Source organism: Colias philodice, chromosome 2 (genome assembly GCF_061535455.1).
Source record: "Colias philodice isolate Cphi_HAF_F1 chromosome 2, ilColPhil1 Martin Lab GWU primary, whole genome shotgun sequence".
Lineage (NCBI taxonomy): Eukaryota > Metazoa > Arthropoda > Insecta > Lepidoptera > Pieridae > Colias > Colias philodice.
Window position 1 is genome coordinate 2,878,577 of NC_143087.1, and position 16,325 is coordinate 2,894,901.

Genomic DNA, 16,325 nt, shown 5'->3' on the forward strand with positions numbered 1-16,325 from the left:
AGTTTACTTTAAAAGAAAAGTCATCTACATACTTTTATTAAAATGTGACTAGACCATTTGCATAACGACAGTTATTTCGACCAACAGCAGGAGTTTAATACAACATTATTTTTTCTGGCTTGATTTACAGAATTGATGGCCACTTTCTAAATAAGCCAGTTTCTACACAAAAAGAGTATTTTGTACATTCTTTATTCCCGACTTATTTATTACAACCTCTTTCTTTCCACATTACAGCGTTGGGATCTCCACCACCGATGGACGATGAGTCTTCTCGACGAATTCTTCCTCCAAGGAGACAAAGAAAGGGAACTGGGGCTTCCCTTCAGTCCCCTTTGTGACAGAAACAACACACTCGTAGCGGAGTCGCAGATCGGCTTCATAGATTTCATCGTAGAACCTAGTATGGGTGTATGTGCTGATATGCTGGAATGCATTTTGGGACCTCTGCATTCGAATACCAAGAATTCCACGAGTACTGCTAATAAAGACCCTATTAATGAGGAATCTACAGGTAGCTCAGGTTCCTTTATCTTTGTCTGTCGAATTCTGTAAAACTTATAAAGCCTTTATTGAGTCGAAACTTTCTTGTTGCAAAAATATCTATGCAAATTGCAAAGGCAACGATTGATACCTTTTCATAATAATGTTTCGGTACTTCAATAATTACAGGTGCTGAAGCCAATTCTAAATTCAAGATCAAGAAGCCGTGGGTTGCCTGCCTCATGGACAACAAAAAGATTTGGAAGGAACAAGCGGCGAAAGGTACTGGCATTAAAATGTTTATTAGAATATTTTATGCGTTTATGTAGACTCTAGAGCATGGAGAAATATTACGAAGATTATAGCGAAAAGTTGAGAATATTTTATATAAACAAATATTGTTTTTTTTTAAACACTTGAAGAAAATATTCGTAGGTAAAAAAGGTCTCAACAAAAACGTATCAACCTTTCCGTAAGTGTTCTTTCGACCGATTTTGATGATTCTTTTTTTTTTTATTTGAAGTTCAGGCCATTTGAAGGCGATCTAGTTTTTTGATGAAATATATTTATATCATTTTTCAGATGCCGAAGCGCGAGCCCGCCTTGAAGAGGAGACGAACGGGACACAGCCACAGCAGCCGGACGAATAATATTTAGCCACCTTTGTAAATAGCGTTAGAAATAGTTGTTACAGCATGCTGCATTCGCTGTTGAATAAGAAGTAGGCTAGTTGTTCGCTTCACGCTATAGTTGTACGCACAAAGTTATGGGTACAATGAACTATATTTTGGTTAGTGTTATGTCATGGGCCCTCTTCACAATGGGCAGCGTTGGGCGAGTAGAGGCAACCACGATAGTGTAGAGGGCCTTAAAGTCTATGATCGGCCTTCATTGTTGGTGTATATTCATAATCGCCGTAATGGCGGCAAACATGGAGGATCATTTGTTGAGCCAACGCTGCCCAATGGAAGAAAAAATGTTCTCAAGTGAGGAATATTATATATAGTTCATTATATTCACAACATAAGATAAGTTTAAAAATGATAATATATTCATTGTATAAAAATCTCTTTGGAAGACAACGTAGTGAGTTATATTCGATTAGATGATGTACTGCAGAGCGGTCATCGGTAGGTGTATTAATAATAATTACCACCTAGTTAATTTTGTTTTACAACATTTTAAATGCTTGACAGATGACTTATAATTTTATCTATAGATGCAGACGAAATAATATCCTTGCCATGGACAATGGTTTATAAAATAATTATTAATAATTTCTGATCAAATCTCGTGTTATTAATTTACTATGGCTTGCTATTTTCACGGCATAAAATTGTGTTAAAATTTAAAAATAATTATACAGGGTGTCCCACTTTTGGTATACTAAGCTCAAAGGAGGTTATAGATTTGCATACGCTGAGTACGTAAAAAATACTTATAAAATTCCAGACACAGTTTTTTTTCAAATAGATGAATTCTTAAACCTCTATGTGAACACCCATAACAAGCAACCCGCCCAGCTTTGCTACCAGCACGTGACCTATCGTTTAAGATTATGTTTTCATAGACAAATTGCTCACAATAGCGAAGCAGTATATGCCGGCTGCGCGAAGCTAGAGAAGAAAACATGGATTTTCAGGAAAAATTTTGCAAAAATTTTTTGATGTAATTTTGTTGTTTAAGTATTTTTTACGTGATCAGTGTATGCAAAACTACAAGTCCCTTCGCGCTTAGTATACCCATAGTGGGACACCCTGTATAAATGGTATAATTTTGAATACGGTCTTGCATTTAAAATATTTAGCAAAATGTTACTTTAGCTTACTAGTATTTTGTCGTGCGAGCAGGCCTCGTATTAAATTTGTTTTTTAATAGTTATTTATTAATTATACAAATATGAAGCAATTTAATTTATTTGTTAATGATTTACGTAAAAATATAGATGTAATCGTAATGTTTATTTCGTAAATAGCTGGTTGTCTGTTTTATGTTGTAGCTATTTGTATTATAAATATTATATGAAATTGACTATTTAAAGTTTATCATAACGAATAATAATTATTAATGTAGTCGTAGTTATAATATAATCATATTGCCATCGCAACCTTCTTACATGAAGACCTTCGTATGCCACCCTAAATTTAGTCAAAAAAAATGTATAGTGTAAATTATTTTTTGTTATAAATCTTGATATAAGAGAAGTAAAATTCTTCAGTCTATTTATTAATTTCGGAAAGTATCATATAATCAATGTACAAATAAACTGTTAATAGACCAACCATCTCAAATTGAGGGCCAATCAATAATAATAGTTGGTATATAAATTAGATATTTAATTATCTGTATTCTGTGGTGATGATGAATACTGGCAATTTTAAATTTTCCCCTACCCTTTCTTATCTTTGTACTTAAAAAGATATTTTGAAATAATAATTTCCCGCCCTTTGAGACCGTCATGTTTGGTCTATGACATTCCAAAACAATAGTTGTATAAGATACTTACCTATATTAAAAATGCATCTCTCTTCTCTACTCAAAACTATGCACTATTTTCTACATTAATTTACAATTATTGTCATTGCTTTTCTAAAAGTTAAAAAATTCGGAATCAGATTGTTCACATAATACGCACATTTTAATATTATTTAAAGAAGCGCAAAAAACTGCAGATAATTTTTTGAAAGGCAATGATTACCTATTTTTGTATTAATACTAATCTATCTTAAATCATAAGGCTATTGTATCATAAAATCGCTGGTATCGGAGCAAACTTTATATAGTATAGGTAAATAGTACCTTCTGACTTGAGAGTCTCTATTCTGTAATATAAATAATTATGTACTTAAATTAGTAAAAATTAGTTATATTAGTAACCTTAGTAACCTTATATTAGTAACCTTATTATTATGAAAAATACGCTTATTAATTTTAATGTTTCTGATTGTATTGTATTGTATTATTGATTGGAACGGATGATACTCCTTGACCAAATCATTTTGTATATTTATTTTAAATGGATAAATTATATTTATCGTTACTACCTTATATGTATTTTTTTCTTATTGCTTTATACTACCAAATAATGTATAACGCTAAGCTTAAGTTAAGCTCAAATCTCAATAATCCCATTCATTGATTCATTTTAATAACTTGATCTGATATTGGAAGAAACCATACGAACGGATTAAGAAAACCGTCCTTTTTATTGAATTAATTGGCAATTTTTCGTAGTTTGGTCCATGGAGCATTTAAGTGATAGGTTCCTTCACTGGCATACAGATAATAATGTGCTATGGACACCTACTTAAAATAAAGGGTTAGCCATTTACCACTAAAACAAAGTAGGTACATTACAATATACCTATCAATAATAATCAATAAACATCACAAAGATATCCGTGATGAATGTACAAGATGACCGATTTAAAACTTTTACTTTATGAAACGTAACAAAAATGTTTTATTTTGTTAGAACTCCGAAAAGATACGTGGGACCACACCTTTGAATATCAAATCAAATCCATAATCACATAAAATTAGGTCCCTATATTTAATTCCAGGGATGGTAAGGATAGGATTAAACCAACCGGTTACGCTTAACGTAGAAATTTATAATAAATCTTTTATATCTATTTATTAATCATAGTACTTACTTATTGGAATGTATATCGTACCTAGTGTACTTAATTGATGATATAATATTATATGTACAATAGGTAAGCGCCATTCTAATCGGGATATAGCTTTATAAAAATGTAGTTTTAGATTCAATAAAAATATAAAACACTGAGTACATACACTTTTGCTTACAATACTGCACTCATCCCTATAGCAATGGCTGACGAAAACGAAGCAACTTTTGTAAATACATTGTTACAATAATAATTGCGATTATTTTATAGCCGGTAGAGTCATCGGTATATTTTCCACTTATAGGTAAAAGCGAAATGTTTGATACGTTTATTATAAGCTAATAGATGATATTCCTATCCCACATAACATTTATATTACCTTTTTTCAACGTGTGAAAAATTTAATTATGCGCGAATAAGGCACAACAGCGCCATCTTACTCTCAATATAAAACCATTTATAAACACCTTGAAAGGAATTAAAATAATGGAAACCACTTATTTATTTTGAGTTAAAGGGCAAAGAAAATTTACAAGTAAAATAATAACTCTAAACTTAAGACAAAAAAAAATGCAACAAATAATAATTTTGTCTAGTATCGTCTATTTTTATTGTATCTAAGACAATATAGAGTTTCGAACTATTAGGCTTTCATTATAGTATGAAAAATGATTTAGATTACATTCTAACATACAATGAGTGAATTCCCTGCAGACCGTTTCTTCATGAATACTGAAACCCAATTTATGTATAATTAGAGTGTATAATTTCCCATATTCTGTCCTGTATGATATTATAACAGTTTGATTTATTTATATTATTGATTGATTTATTTATATGATAATAGATCTAATCTTGATCTAATTAATAATTCTCAGTATCCTGTCTACCTCTATTAGTTAAAAAAATGACATTTTATTTAGTCAGATATTAGTTATTAATTTATTAATCAATTATATAAATGCCAGTGTGAAAAGAGCGTAATTAAAATAAATTTTAAGTCCGAAGTAATTGTTTAAATACATCATGGTTAATATAGTGAAAATAGAAATAAATTGATGTCATATACTTAGATCTATTATTTTTAAGAACAATATAATGTCCTTTAAATAGTTTGAAATACTTTAATACCCTATCCTACATACTACGTAAGAATTAACCTAATAATGCTAAATGAGTTATAATGTTTATTGTCAATAAAAATACCTTTTCAAGCTTCCTATTATGCATAAATACCCTCCCTATTGTTATGTTCAAAACCTACAAGTTAAATGTACTTTTTTATTCTTTTCTATGTATATAAGTAGGACACATCTATGTAAAAGGAAAAATGAAATAAAGATTTTCGTAGAATATTGTTTTATTTATTTGATATAGCATTTATTTACATTTTAAAGTGGGTACAAAATAAAAGCACAGCCACTCACATTGCTTAGTTATATATATGTTTAGAACACTATAAAAATTAAAAAAGGAACCAGTTGACCACAGCTGATTCATCACAAGAAACTTTATTTTATCTGTTTTGTTTTTAAAAAACAGATAAATTAATACAGTTCCAATTTTCGATGCTTTAAAAATGGTACCATAATATATGAATATTTCTACAACTAGTAGCTGGCAAAAGACAATTTTAATGAAATGCAGGTAAAAAAATTTTCAATTTTTACATATTTTTGCTATTATAATAAAGGCAGAATATTTCTAAGCTCATTTGCTGTGAAATATAGTTTTTTTAAATTTCATTATCATGAAAGTTTAACTTTCAATTGCAGTTAATATTTAAATTTAAAAAATAGACACCTAATAATAAGTAAATATATAGGCTATAGCAAATAGATCAATAACACAACTCAATAAAAAAGACATTCTTTCATTTGCAAGCCAAATTGAACCTTAATTCTCTAGTAACAAAGTCAAACAGCATAAATCAAATAGTCAACACTATATTATAAGAGAGTTATGCAATTTCTTTGATTATTAACAATATCTAAGTTCACATTCAACAACTTGGATTCTTAATCACATATTACTGAGATAATTTTAATGCACTCATGTTTAAAATACTTCAAAAATTCGATCTTAATTTAGTATATACTTATGGATTTTACCAAAGATAGTAATTTCTACCGCTAACGATCTCACATCATTTTTCTGTCTACTGCAAGATATTTTACCTGTTAGAATATCACCCTGTTTTACTTCTTTGGGATCTTTGAAAAAGAAAACAGTTTGTTTCCAATGAGTAGCTGTTTTATGAGGACCAGTTGTAAATGAGACACTCTGCGGCAAGTCGAAGAAAGTATCAAAATATCCCAGCAGAGATGTCAAATAACCATCTTTTGTTATTGGCAGCCGGAACTCAGACACAAAGTTCATTACATTAATTGTACATGTATAGATATCAATTTCTTTAACAACACAGGGTTCGGACAAAATGTGTTCCTGTGACACTACATCTATGGTAGCTTCTCGCACAACTTCAGATTTCATACAATTCATTTTATACCCGTATACATCAGACCAGTAGTTGATTAATCTCTTGTGTGTGTCCATATCACCATTTGCTGCGAGACTAATATTACATTTATTCGGTAATAATAAACCTCCAGGGTTCAAACAGCGATTTCTAGCATATATAACACTATCCAACATACCCTCAAATAAAAGGAAATATCCCATCCATTCTGAAACTATAATATCTACTTTCTCACCCAACTTTGTATCTTCTAGCCTACCCTTTACAGTTTGTATTACATTGTCAAGTTTGTTTTCCCTAATGATATCCATTGCATGGTAAATAACATCAGATTGGTCGAGCGCATAGACCTTTTTAGCACCAGCCGTTGCTGCAAACATTGATAGGATGCCGGTACCACAGCCCAAGTCTAATACTACCTTATCTTTAAATGTATCCTTATTATTAAGTATTGCATCTCTGTAACTTTCTGTACGTACTTTGTCAGATAACATTTCATAATGAATACCGAAATGGGCATAACTACTGAAATATCCTTCATCACTTTCTAGAGGAACTTTTGATACACAGTCTACAACTACATCACCGCCCTTGCTAAGTGGTCCACTTTCGACTAGTGTTTTCATAGATTGTTGCATTTTGTTCATATCTTCTTTAGCCATTTGGAGGTGCGTTTGACTCTCTTTGAGCTGTTCTGTCAGTGTTTGTATTGTCCGTTGTAATTCAATAAAATGTGCTTGAGATAAAGTTACGAGTCCATTTTCGACATTTGCATGGTATGATTTAGGAGAAGTTGGCTTGTCTGCCAAAGAATCGAAATCGAACATTAACCATTCATGATTTTCAACTGGCTTCAAGTATCTTTCGTTGTCCCACAAAGGCTTTTCTGCAGACATAATGTCTTGTGCACTTGATTTATGAATGTTGATGTAATTTATTAGCTTGATGTATGAATAACAATCCATATTAAATTTTACTTTTAATTCACTCAATTTAAATCCGTGCTCCGTTTCGCAGTGGGCAACGGCTTCATCGATCGATGGAAGAGCATGTGCACAAAATAAACATGTTACCGATGTATTATTGGTTTCCATTTCTTGCCACTCATCGTCTTCAAAATGTTCCTCATCGGAACTAAGGTCAGGTACATCAGCCATCGCTTTTTATGGTTACTATTTTCAATAATTTCAAACAGAAAATTATTATCTAAAAAGTAAAACTTCGCACAACTATCAAAACCATGTGGTAAATAAAATTGACTTAATTGACAATTGAAATGACATTTCGCATTTGTTTTTCAACTTTGACAATGACAGTCACATGAACGTTTAATAAATATTTTTATTATTATAAAACTTATAAATTATTCAAAAAAAATTAATAAATAAAAATTCATGTTGTCTTTTCATCCTTACTCGATTATTTATTTATTTGTATTTTATTTTTATAAGAATAACATATGAAAAACAGCGACGATACATTAAAATTTTCGTATTGGCCACCCTATTTGGCGCCATTTTCAAAACTTTTATCGCCATGGGAACCATGTGCACAAACATAAATTAGAATTACCTACTAACAGTAAAGTAAAATGAAACTGAAAATTTCTACTTTTAAAGAACCTAAGCACGTAGGTGTAGTAACTTGCGCGTGTTGGAATAATACTGAAGACGTTTTCTCCTGCGGGTAATAATTATTTTAGTTTGATAGAATATCTAAACAATATAGGTTTGCTTCACCATTACATTTATTTCAGAGACGACCACAAATTATTAAAATGGAGCCTTGTGAACAACGAATGCATGACAATAACAACGTTTCCCGAGGATTTTTATCCAACTTGTATGCATTTATTTCCTAAAATAAATCAAAGTGGGGGAAAGCACCAACATGATGTGATTTTAATTTCAACTGCTGATGGAAAGTAAGTAGATTGCGTTATAAAATTAATTTAATTAAATCAATAATTATTATTACCTAACCCGGAAAAAGGTTACCTAAGATAATAATAGTAAAAAATATTAGGTCCTAGGTACTTACCAATTTTATTGCAGAATCCCTATACTTATCAATGTTTGAATATTATTATTATATCCGCATTTGAATTCATAGTGTATGTAATATAATAATCATTCATCTGCAGATTTCACATCGTAAATCACAACGGTCGTATTGAAAAAAGTGTGGTCGCACACCAAGGCGCGTGTTTAACTACTCAATGGAGTCCAGATGGCGCTGGATTGCTTACCAGTTAGTGTCATATTTTATATTAATATAATAATAATATTATATTTTATTATTAATTCGAAAGTCGAAGAAATATTTCATTATCAAATCGAAACTAGACTAAATTTTTCGGCTCTAGATTTAATTTTACATCCACTTACTATTATTATTTTTAACGTGTCTTATGTTTTCACTTACCTTTTTATAAAGATACTAGAAATGAACTTTAGTATCTTCATCTATTTCTATTATTTCAACGCAGGTGGTGAAGATGGCTCAGTCAAAGTCTGGTCTAGGAACGGTCTCCTACGTTCCACGATCGTACAAACAGATATACCCTGCTATAGTGCGCTATGGAGTCCGGATTGTGGATCCATATTGTATACGAAGGGAAATTATTTGGTGATAAAACATTTGCACTCGAATGCGAAAGTAACTACGGTAAATATTGAGTAAAACTTTTTTTTTATCTACCCTCAAAATTGCACTATTGCATTGTTTCGTTTTTTTTTTAATAAATTTGAGCACAAAATTTACTTAATCAATCATCTTCCTCATAAATATTTGCAGCAACAATCAAATTTTCGTTCAAAATTAAAAGATTTAACCAAATGTTTTTTCAGTGGAAAGCTCATGAAAGCCTTATTCTTGCTATAGCTTGGAATGCCAATAACAATCTTATAATATCTGGAGGTGAAGATGGTTATTCAAAGGTATGTTTGGAACACAGGTTTGGAAGGCTTACTATTTTCATTATTTATATCAGGGTTATCACCAATAATGTTTACACAATTTACAAGATCGATTTATGTATCATTAGTGGAGATACACTCCAACAAAGATTTTTAAGCTATTGCATAGCTTTTATCGCGGGCCTTGAGCGCGGGGACTGAATCGAGAAATTCCATAACGAAAAAACCTCACGCTTCCCACTCCAACGGGCGCGGAGGTGTGGCTTGAAGGCATAGCATGCAATAGCTTTACCGCGGCAGTCCCCGAGTGCCACACGTCTTTTTTTTAAATTATTAAGTGATTTTTTTTACTCTTCAGATTTGGGACGTATTCGGTCAGCAAATATCAGTGAGCGTAAAGCATGACCAACCGTTGACTAGTGTAAGTTGGTCACCCGCGGGCGATATGTTCGTGATTGGTAGCTTCAATTTGATAAGACTCTGCAATTCTAATGGGGTAAGTTGTCAGTATAATAGTTACATAATACGTATAAGCTTTTCCTCTCTTTTTTCACGCGGCGTATGTTATATCTAGCAAAATAGAAGTTTCCTGTCTAGCACAGGATTTACTACGGATATTGTAAAAATTTTTACTCAGTAATTTCAAATTACTCAAAGACTCAAGTCTCGTGACATTCATAATTACACTACTTAGAATATTATGATTTCTGCTCCAAGCTCCTACATCCTTTCCCATAATATGAATTACCTGAAATTCGTTAGTAAATTTCTTGAAATTACTCTATAAAATAACCAAACTAAATCCCAAGTGGTCCCATTGCCTGGATCGTCCAAACACGGGCAGTATCTACAGCATCGCTTGGTCATCTGACGGCACGCAGTTGGCCGCCGCTTGTGCCAATGGACATGTGCTGTTTGCGCATATTATTGACAGGTAACACTCTAATCGATTATCTTAGATAGATAGATAGATAGATAATTCTTTATTGCACACACACAAGATTTACAATAAACACAGAGAAAGACAAATAGATGCAAGTAGGTACAAATGGCGGCCTTATCGCTAGGCAGCGATCTCTTCCAGACTACCATTAACATTAACAGGAAAACACATTTAAAGGAGGTGGGTGAGCAAAAATTATTGCGTTGTATCATGTATGCGATATAAATCTCGTGTCACAATTTTTGTCCTCAATGAACTCCTAAACCACTTAACCGATTATAATAAAATTCGCACACCATGTGCAGTTCGATCCAACTTGAGAGATAGGATAGTTTAAACATGTATGTACCACGGGCAAAGCCGGGGCGGACCGCTACTTATATTTTATTGATTTACACTCTACAAATAATAGTTTAAGCCAAAACTGATAATATGAATATTTTTGGGCTCTTTTTGCTACGTACCTAACTTCTATACGTTAGTAAAAAAATTGGCACTTGTTAAACATAGCATATTTTTCCTACACAATATTTCACTAATCGATTTTCTTGTCAAGCAAGATGGTGATCATAGATCAATAAAATTACCTCAATTAACATGCCAGAATAATGTTTACTGGAGATTCCAATAAACTCATATTCAGCCCATTACATAACGGATAACCAATAAGGCTTAACCTTGACAAAATTACCCAACATACGTAAATACCCGAACACTTACACAGTAAAGCCTTACAAAATAAAGCCAAGCCTAAATTAAATGTAAAATTTCCAGGGAATACACGATGAAGAATTACGCGTGCACCCAAATCGGTAGAAAGGTAGTGGCCATCAAGGACATAATCACAGACCAAAGTGACCAATTAGATTACCCAGATCGAGTAATACAAATAGCTCTAGGTTTCAACCACTTGGTCATAGCTACAGTGAAACAGTGCTTTATACATAAACTGACCTCCTGGAATACGCCAGTGACGTTTGATTTGAAGGAGGGCACGATTAACATGATTTTGCTGGCTGAAAGGTTGTTATGAATTTTATATGGGAGTATATAGGTGTATAAGTAATTCTGCGTGTTTTATAGATTTATGTTGCTGTATGCCCTTTGACTTCAGTCAAAGGCATATACAATTCATTGTATATGACTTATGGTCCGGGAGCCAGCAGCAGATTTTATGACCAAGTTCCTCTCAAGCGGTAATTAGTAAAATGCATCAAAGTATAGTATTATGAAGCCTCGTGAACGTCAGCTGGAGCTCGGTTGGGGGGAAGAGCGGTTGTAGCCTCCCGTATCAGCTGACGGTTTTTCCACCAAGATACAGCCAGCTGACATATATATTTATCCACAGTTACATATAAGCTATCATCAGGTAAATTTTTGTTTGAGAGGAAATAACGGAAAATAAATTTTTCATTAAATTTAACTTTCATGTTCGAGACACCAGCTGACGTATAATACACCATGTTGTAACCAGCTGACTATTTTTTTCGTTGAGATATTGGGTTAGCTACAATTTGACAAATTTTTAGCTGAGAGGAAATGAATGAATGAATGTATTTTTTTTCCTATGTGCGTGGGAGGCTACAACCGCTCACCCCCCCAACCGAGCGCCAGATGACGTTCACGAGGCTTTATAATACTATACTCTCATGCGTCTGACGAATTATCTCTTGAGAGGAAATAGTTAACCAAATTTGCACCTGGCTCCCTAACCATTATAATTACAATGCTTACTCATTTATTCAGAAATTTCAAATTTCAAAATCTTCTGAAAGTTCTGTAATATAATTTTGTACCATTATTGTCTTTCTCAAAAAATCTTGCTACTAGAAAAATCATCACTGCCTGACAAGAAATTGTGTGTTCTTCCATCTAACCTATCTTGGTTCCATAATAACCTATCTTGGTTTCAAATTTTATTTACAAAATTTTAAGACCCCTTTTTCATTAGGTGCATTTGCGTGATAGAACGTGCAGGTGTATCAATATACAGCTATATGGGTCGACTCTTGGCCAGTCCTCGCATACCTCGGCCAGAAACATTGGGACGGGCCATGGTGTCCCTGGGCCCAGATAGCTTGGCCGTTATCGATCAGGCTGATCGGAAATGTAATTATTTTGATTATGTTAATTTTTAAGATTAAGATTTTGAGGGTGTAATGTTAAGAAATTTTATTTGAGTCATGGTATATTTGAAATGCAATTCTAGTAATGATAATTGAAATGAAATTAGACATGGGTTCGGAAAATATCTGCTTTCGTAACTAAACGGTTTTGCTCATTCATATTTTGCACTTACTATTTAATATATGTTAAACCACATTGATTTTTGACGTGATAACGTTTTTAAAATCGTTTTATTCGGGTGACATGTTCAGAAACTTGTGTCACACCAAAACCTCACGAGCGCGATCGCAGGTATTAACGAGAGAGAGACGGACCGATCTCCCGTCTCATCTCGAGCGCTGCCACCAATAAGACGTTATCACGTAAACATCTCGATCGTAAACCTACTTTACAAACAACCAATTTTTTTTCTTTGCAAAAGTTTCCTAATTTTTACAAACTTTCTGGTACATAATATAATATAGTCCGGGATACATCGCCCATTTTTGCAAGTGATTACTATCAAGCTAATTTTTCGTGAGTAGCTTTATTTTGATGAGATGCCCAATAATTTCATGTACGAAACTCTCGATTGTGGTAGCTACCAGAGGAAACAGGGATAAAATATTTTGATTTGATGGTTCTCAAATATTAATTACTAACTGAATGTTTTTTTTTTGTTCAATCTCAAGATAATTATCTAAATTATTCGAAAAAATATTTGTCCTACAAAATCTATGGTTTGATCAAAGAGTCCCCCTTTCCAATGTGTATCGATAACGAAGTCATCATAAATGATTACTAACCAGCTGATTTTTTTATTTTCACTTTTTTAATACTTATATAATTCAACAGACATATTGTCCTACAAATTGCGTAATAAATATTTGAGAACCGTCAAATCAAAAACTTTTATCCTTGTTACCTCTGTAAGCTACCACAATCGAGAGTTTCGTACATGAAATTATTGGGCATCTCATCAAAATAAAGCTACTCACGAAAAATTAGCTTGATAGTAATCACTTGCAAAAATGGGCGATGTATCCCGGACTAATATAGGTCTACTTATATTGTCAAAATCTATAATACACTATTCCCATTCAAGCAATCCACGTGTTCGATCTCCCCACGGGGCTCATAGTGCGCAGTTCAACAGACACCACAATCACGAAGCTGGCCCACAAGATGACGGTATCTTGTATTGCGTTGAGCCAAACTGGCCCATTGAGTGAGAGGCAACTAGCCCTGTTGGATTATAATCGGGATTTATACGTGGTCAGTGTAAAGGAGGCTAAGCCGAAGTTTCAAAAGCTGGGTGAGTTGGGAATAAATGTTAATTTTTAGTGGACTTTTTTTAGTTATTTATACTTACTTAATATAAAAATTTAAAAAAAATGGTTATATTTTTTTTGTAAACGGTTACCTTATTGTAAACGGTCGTAAGTGTATGGATCTAAAGTTCTTTACCTTTGTCTTATTAATGGTTTAACTTGTTTAAATTCCGTTTTGAAATAAGCCATAATTTACTTTACCTGCAAGCTTTAACTAACAATGCGAGACCTTTTCTATAGGTTCCAACCCTACTTTCCTACAAGCTTATAAAGAACGAAACAAAAATCTTTTTCTACTTGGAGTTTATAGACTTTTTCTTTACATTACAAGTGTTTCTTTACTATAAAATAGAGTTCCATCAAGAGGTCCTAACAATACAAAGTATAAATTATATTTGTCTTTGCACTTGGCTTTTATAAATATTTCTTACAGGTCCTCAAGTGCTCAGCATAAGTTGGAGTACAGAAACGGAACTATTAGTTGGTTTGAGGGCAAACTCGGTAGTAGCGTGGTGTTGCCCTCGAGCCGCCACACAGCCCGATTGGCTTGCGCTCACCACTGTCAGCAAAGATGTCAGGTATTTGGTTGTATGCGCCGACCCTTGACATTAAAATACATAAAATATATTGTGTTCATTCATATACAACATAAAATGTCTTTAATTTCTAAAAAAGAGCGTGTGTGCCTAGCACACATGTCAGAAGTGAAACTTTTTTGGCAAGATTCATAGATACCAAAATCGTTGCATTACTCCATGACGTGACGGTACTGCCATGACGCAACTTAGAAATTTTACTCAGGAAGTTAAAATTCAAAAAAAAAGACGCCCTTCTTGAGTACATACGTCTATTACCTTGCCCTTGCGATCCGACCCAATTGGTACAAAATTATGCTCGAATTCTCCGCTAAAAAAGCTCACTTCGCAAAAAAAAGTTTTATTTAAATTCTTCCCAGTGATCTAGGCAGAAATCCAAGTATAGTGAACATAGAAGACGGCATCGTGTGCGTGCGCCGCGGTAACGGTTCGCTGTTGCGCGCTTCGCTCGCTTCGTTCCCGGAGAAGTTGCTCAAACACGTGGCCGCGAATATGTGGGACGCGGCTGTGCAAGTATGTTTAACCCATTGAGCCCCGAACGGCCCGATCGGTCCACGACACAATAGATTTTCTATTGTCTGTGATTCCGGGGCCTGAGTATGAGAGAATGTAAATAATTTTCCTGATAATATTGCATTGTAATTTGAATTTTGTTGCATTAAATTTTTTGACAAAAATCTAGACGACTTTTTGCATCAAAATATGAAACCGGCAACTTTCAATCAATTATGTTCTGAAAATTTTTTCCATGAAATATATTTAATTTATATAATGTATAATGTGTGTATTATGCTGCAATGCAGGTGTCATTACTAAAATCGCATATTGCTTAAAAAATGCCGTTCATAATTTATAATTAATTAACAATTTTTTTCTTTAATAATTATCATCAATCTAAACTAAAATATTTGGGATATAGGTAGCTGATACGCATTCAAATACACTTAATAAAAAAGTTTTCCAATTGCAGCTTTGCAGAACAGTAGAAGACGAAACATTGTGGGCATGTTTAGCGGTGTTGGCATGGCAACACAACCAACTGGCGGTCGCTGAGGAGGCTTTTGCGTTGATACGGCAATACCATCAAGTCTGTTACATACAAAATCTAAGGGTAACTTCTTCAAAAGTATCTACAACATAATATATTTATATTTAATTTATTAGATATTGAACGCAAAATTTTTTTGAAGGCAACGTGGCAGCCCTAAAATTAAATTTTTATCCCTTTCAGAATACCATTCCGGAGAAGTTATCTTCCAATCAAGTTCTGTCAGCGTCGTGAGCTGTCTATATACGGATTATTGATTAGTGATTACTTTAATCTAAATAAACAATGTTAAACAAATATATTTTTTTATACCTATGTTATAATTCCCGCTCAAAGTGTTCAAACCACCAAAATATGCACGCGTGAATTCATCTCCTATAGTAGAGCCATTTTAATAGGCAACATTTGACAGTTCAACAAAATTCAACAACGTAACCTAGTAACGACGACATAGAATAACATGATATTTCGTTTTGTTAGAACTGCACATTTGCTTAACTTTTTTCAATTACGATTACATATCTTATATATAAAAATGAATCGCAAAATGTGTTGGTAAGCGCATAACTCGAGAACGGCTGAACCGATTTCGATAATTCTTTTTTTATTACATTCCTTGAAGTACGAGGATGGTTTTTATGTAGAGAAAACGTAAATATGTACCACGGGCGAAGCCGGGGCGGTCCGCTAGTTTATAATAATAATGACCGATACAAGTAATTTTAGGATTTGATTTTACTGATAAACCATTCTAAACATAATAAACAATTTCTGATTTAAAGAACT

At 33.1% G+C, this 16,325-nt stretch overlaps 3 protein-coding genes across 5 annotated transcripts in view; 2 read left to right on the top strand and 1 right to left on the bottom strand.

Annotated features, from left to right (window-relative positions):
- Nucleotides 1-1,979, top strand: part of Pde1c (Phosphodiesterase 1c) — a 146,721-nt gene extending 144,742 nt beyond the window's left edge. For both annotated transcript variants that reach the window (XM_089701385.1, XM_089701377.1), the window contains 3 exons: nucleotides 238-514; nucleotides 673-765; nucleotides 1,066-1,979. In XM_089701385.1, coding sequence (XP_089557511.1) covers nucleotides 238-514; nucleotides 673-765; nucleotides 1,066-1,133 — 438 coding nt within the window. In that variant the 3' untranslated portion in view covers nucleotides 1,134-1,979. The remainder of the gene's footprint in view (nucleotides 1-237; nucleotides 515-672; nucleotides 766-1,065) is intronic.
- A 3,481-nt stretch (nucleotides 1,980-5,460) lies between these two features.
- Art3 (arginine methyltransferase 3) lies at nucleotides 5,461-7,851 on the bottom strand. The gene has a single exon (XM_089701538.1). The coding sequence runs from the start codon at nucleotides 7,752-7,754 to the stop codon at nucleotides 6,201-6,203; it is 1,554 nt and encodes a 517-aa protein (XP_089557664.1). The 5' UTR covers nucleotides 7,755-7,851; the 3' UTR covers nucleotides 5,461-6,200.
- A 261-nt stretch (nucleotides 7,852-8,112) lies between these two features.
- On the top strand, nucleotides 8,113-15,814 carry Oseg5 (intraflagellar transport protein Oseg5). 2 transcript variants are annotated; one of them, XM_089701233.1, is made up of 14 exons: nucleotides 8,114-8,283; nucleotides 8,354-8,521; nucleotides 8,741-8,847; nucleotides 9,086-9,264; nucleotides 9,447-9,536; nucleotides 9,874-10,011; nucleotides 10,325-10,449; nucleotides 11,233-11,481; nucleotides 12,410-12,567; nucleotides 13,670-13,879; nucleotides 14,329-14,473; nucleotides 14,851-15,004; nucleotides 15,462-15,602; nucleotides 15,723-15,814. In XM_089701233.1, exons 1-14 carry the CDS (start codon nucleotides 8,189-8,191, stop codon nucleotides 15,771-15,773), a joined length of 2,010 nt encoding a protein of 669 aa, XP_089557359.1. In that variant the 5' UTR covers nucleotides 8,114-8,188; the 3' UTR covers nucleotides 15,774-15,814. The 2 variants fall into 2 exon arrangements, with proteins under 2 accessions (XP_089557362.1, XP_089557359.1); XM_089701236.1 differs by lacking the exons at nucleotides 15,462-15,602; nucleotides 15,723-15,814 and adding an exon at nucleotides 15,090-15,213 and having other exon boundaries at nucleotides 8,113-8,283.
- Nucleotides 15,815-16,325: the final 511 nt, after the last annotated feature.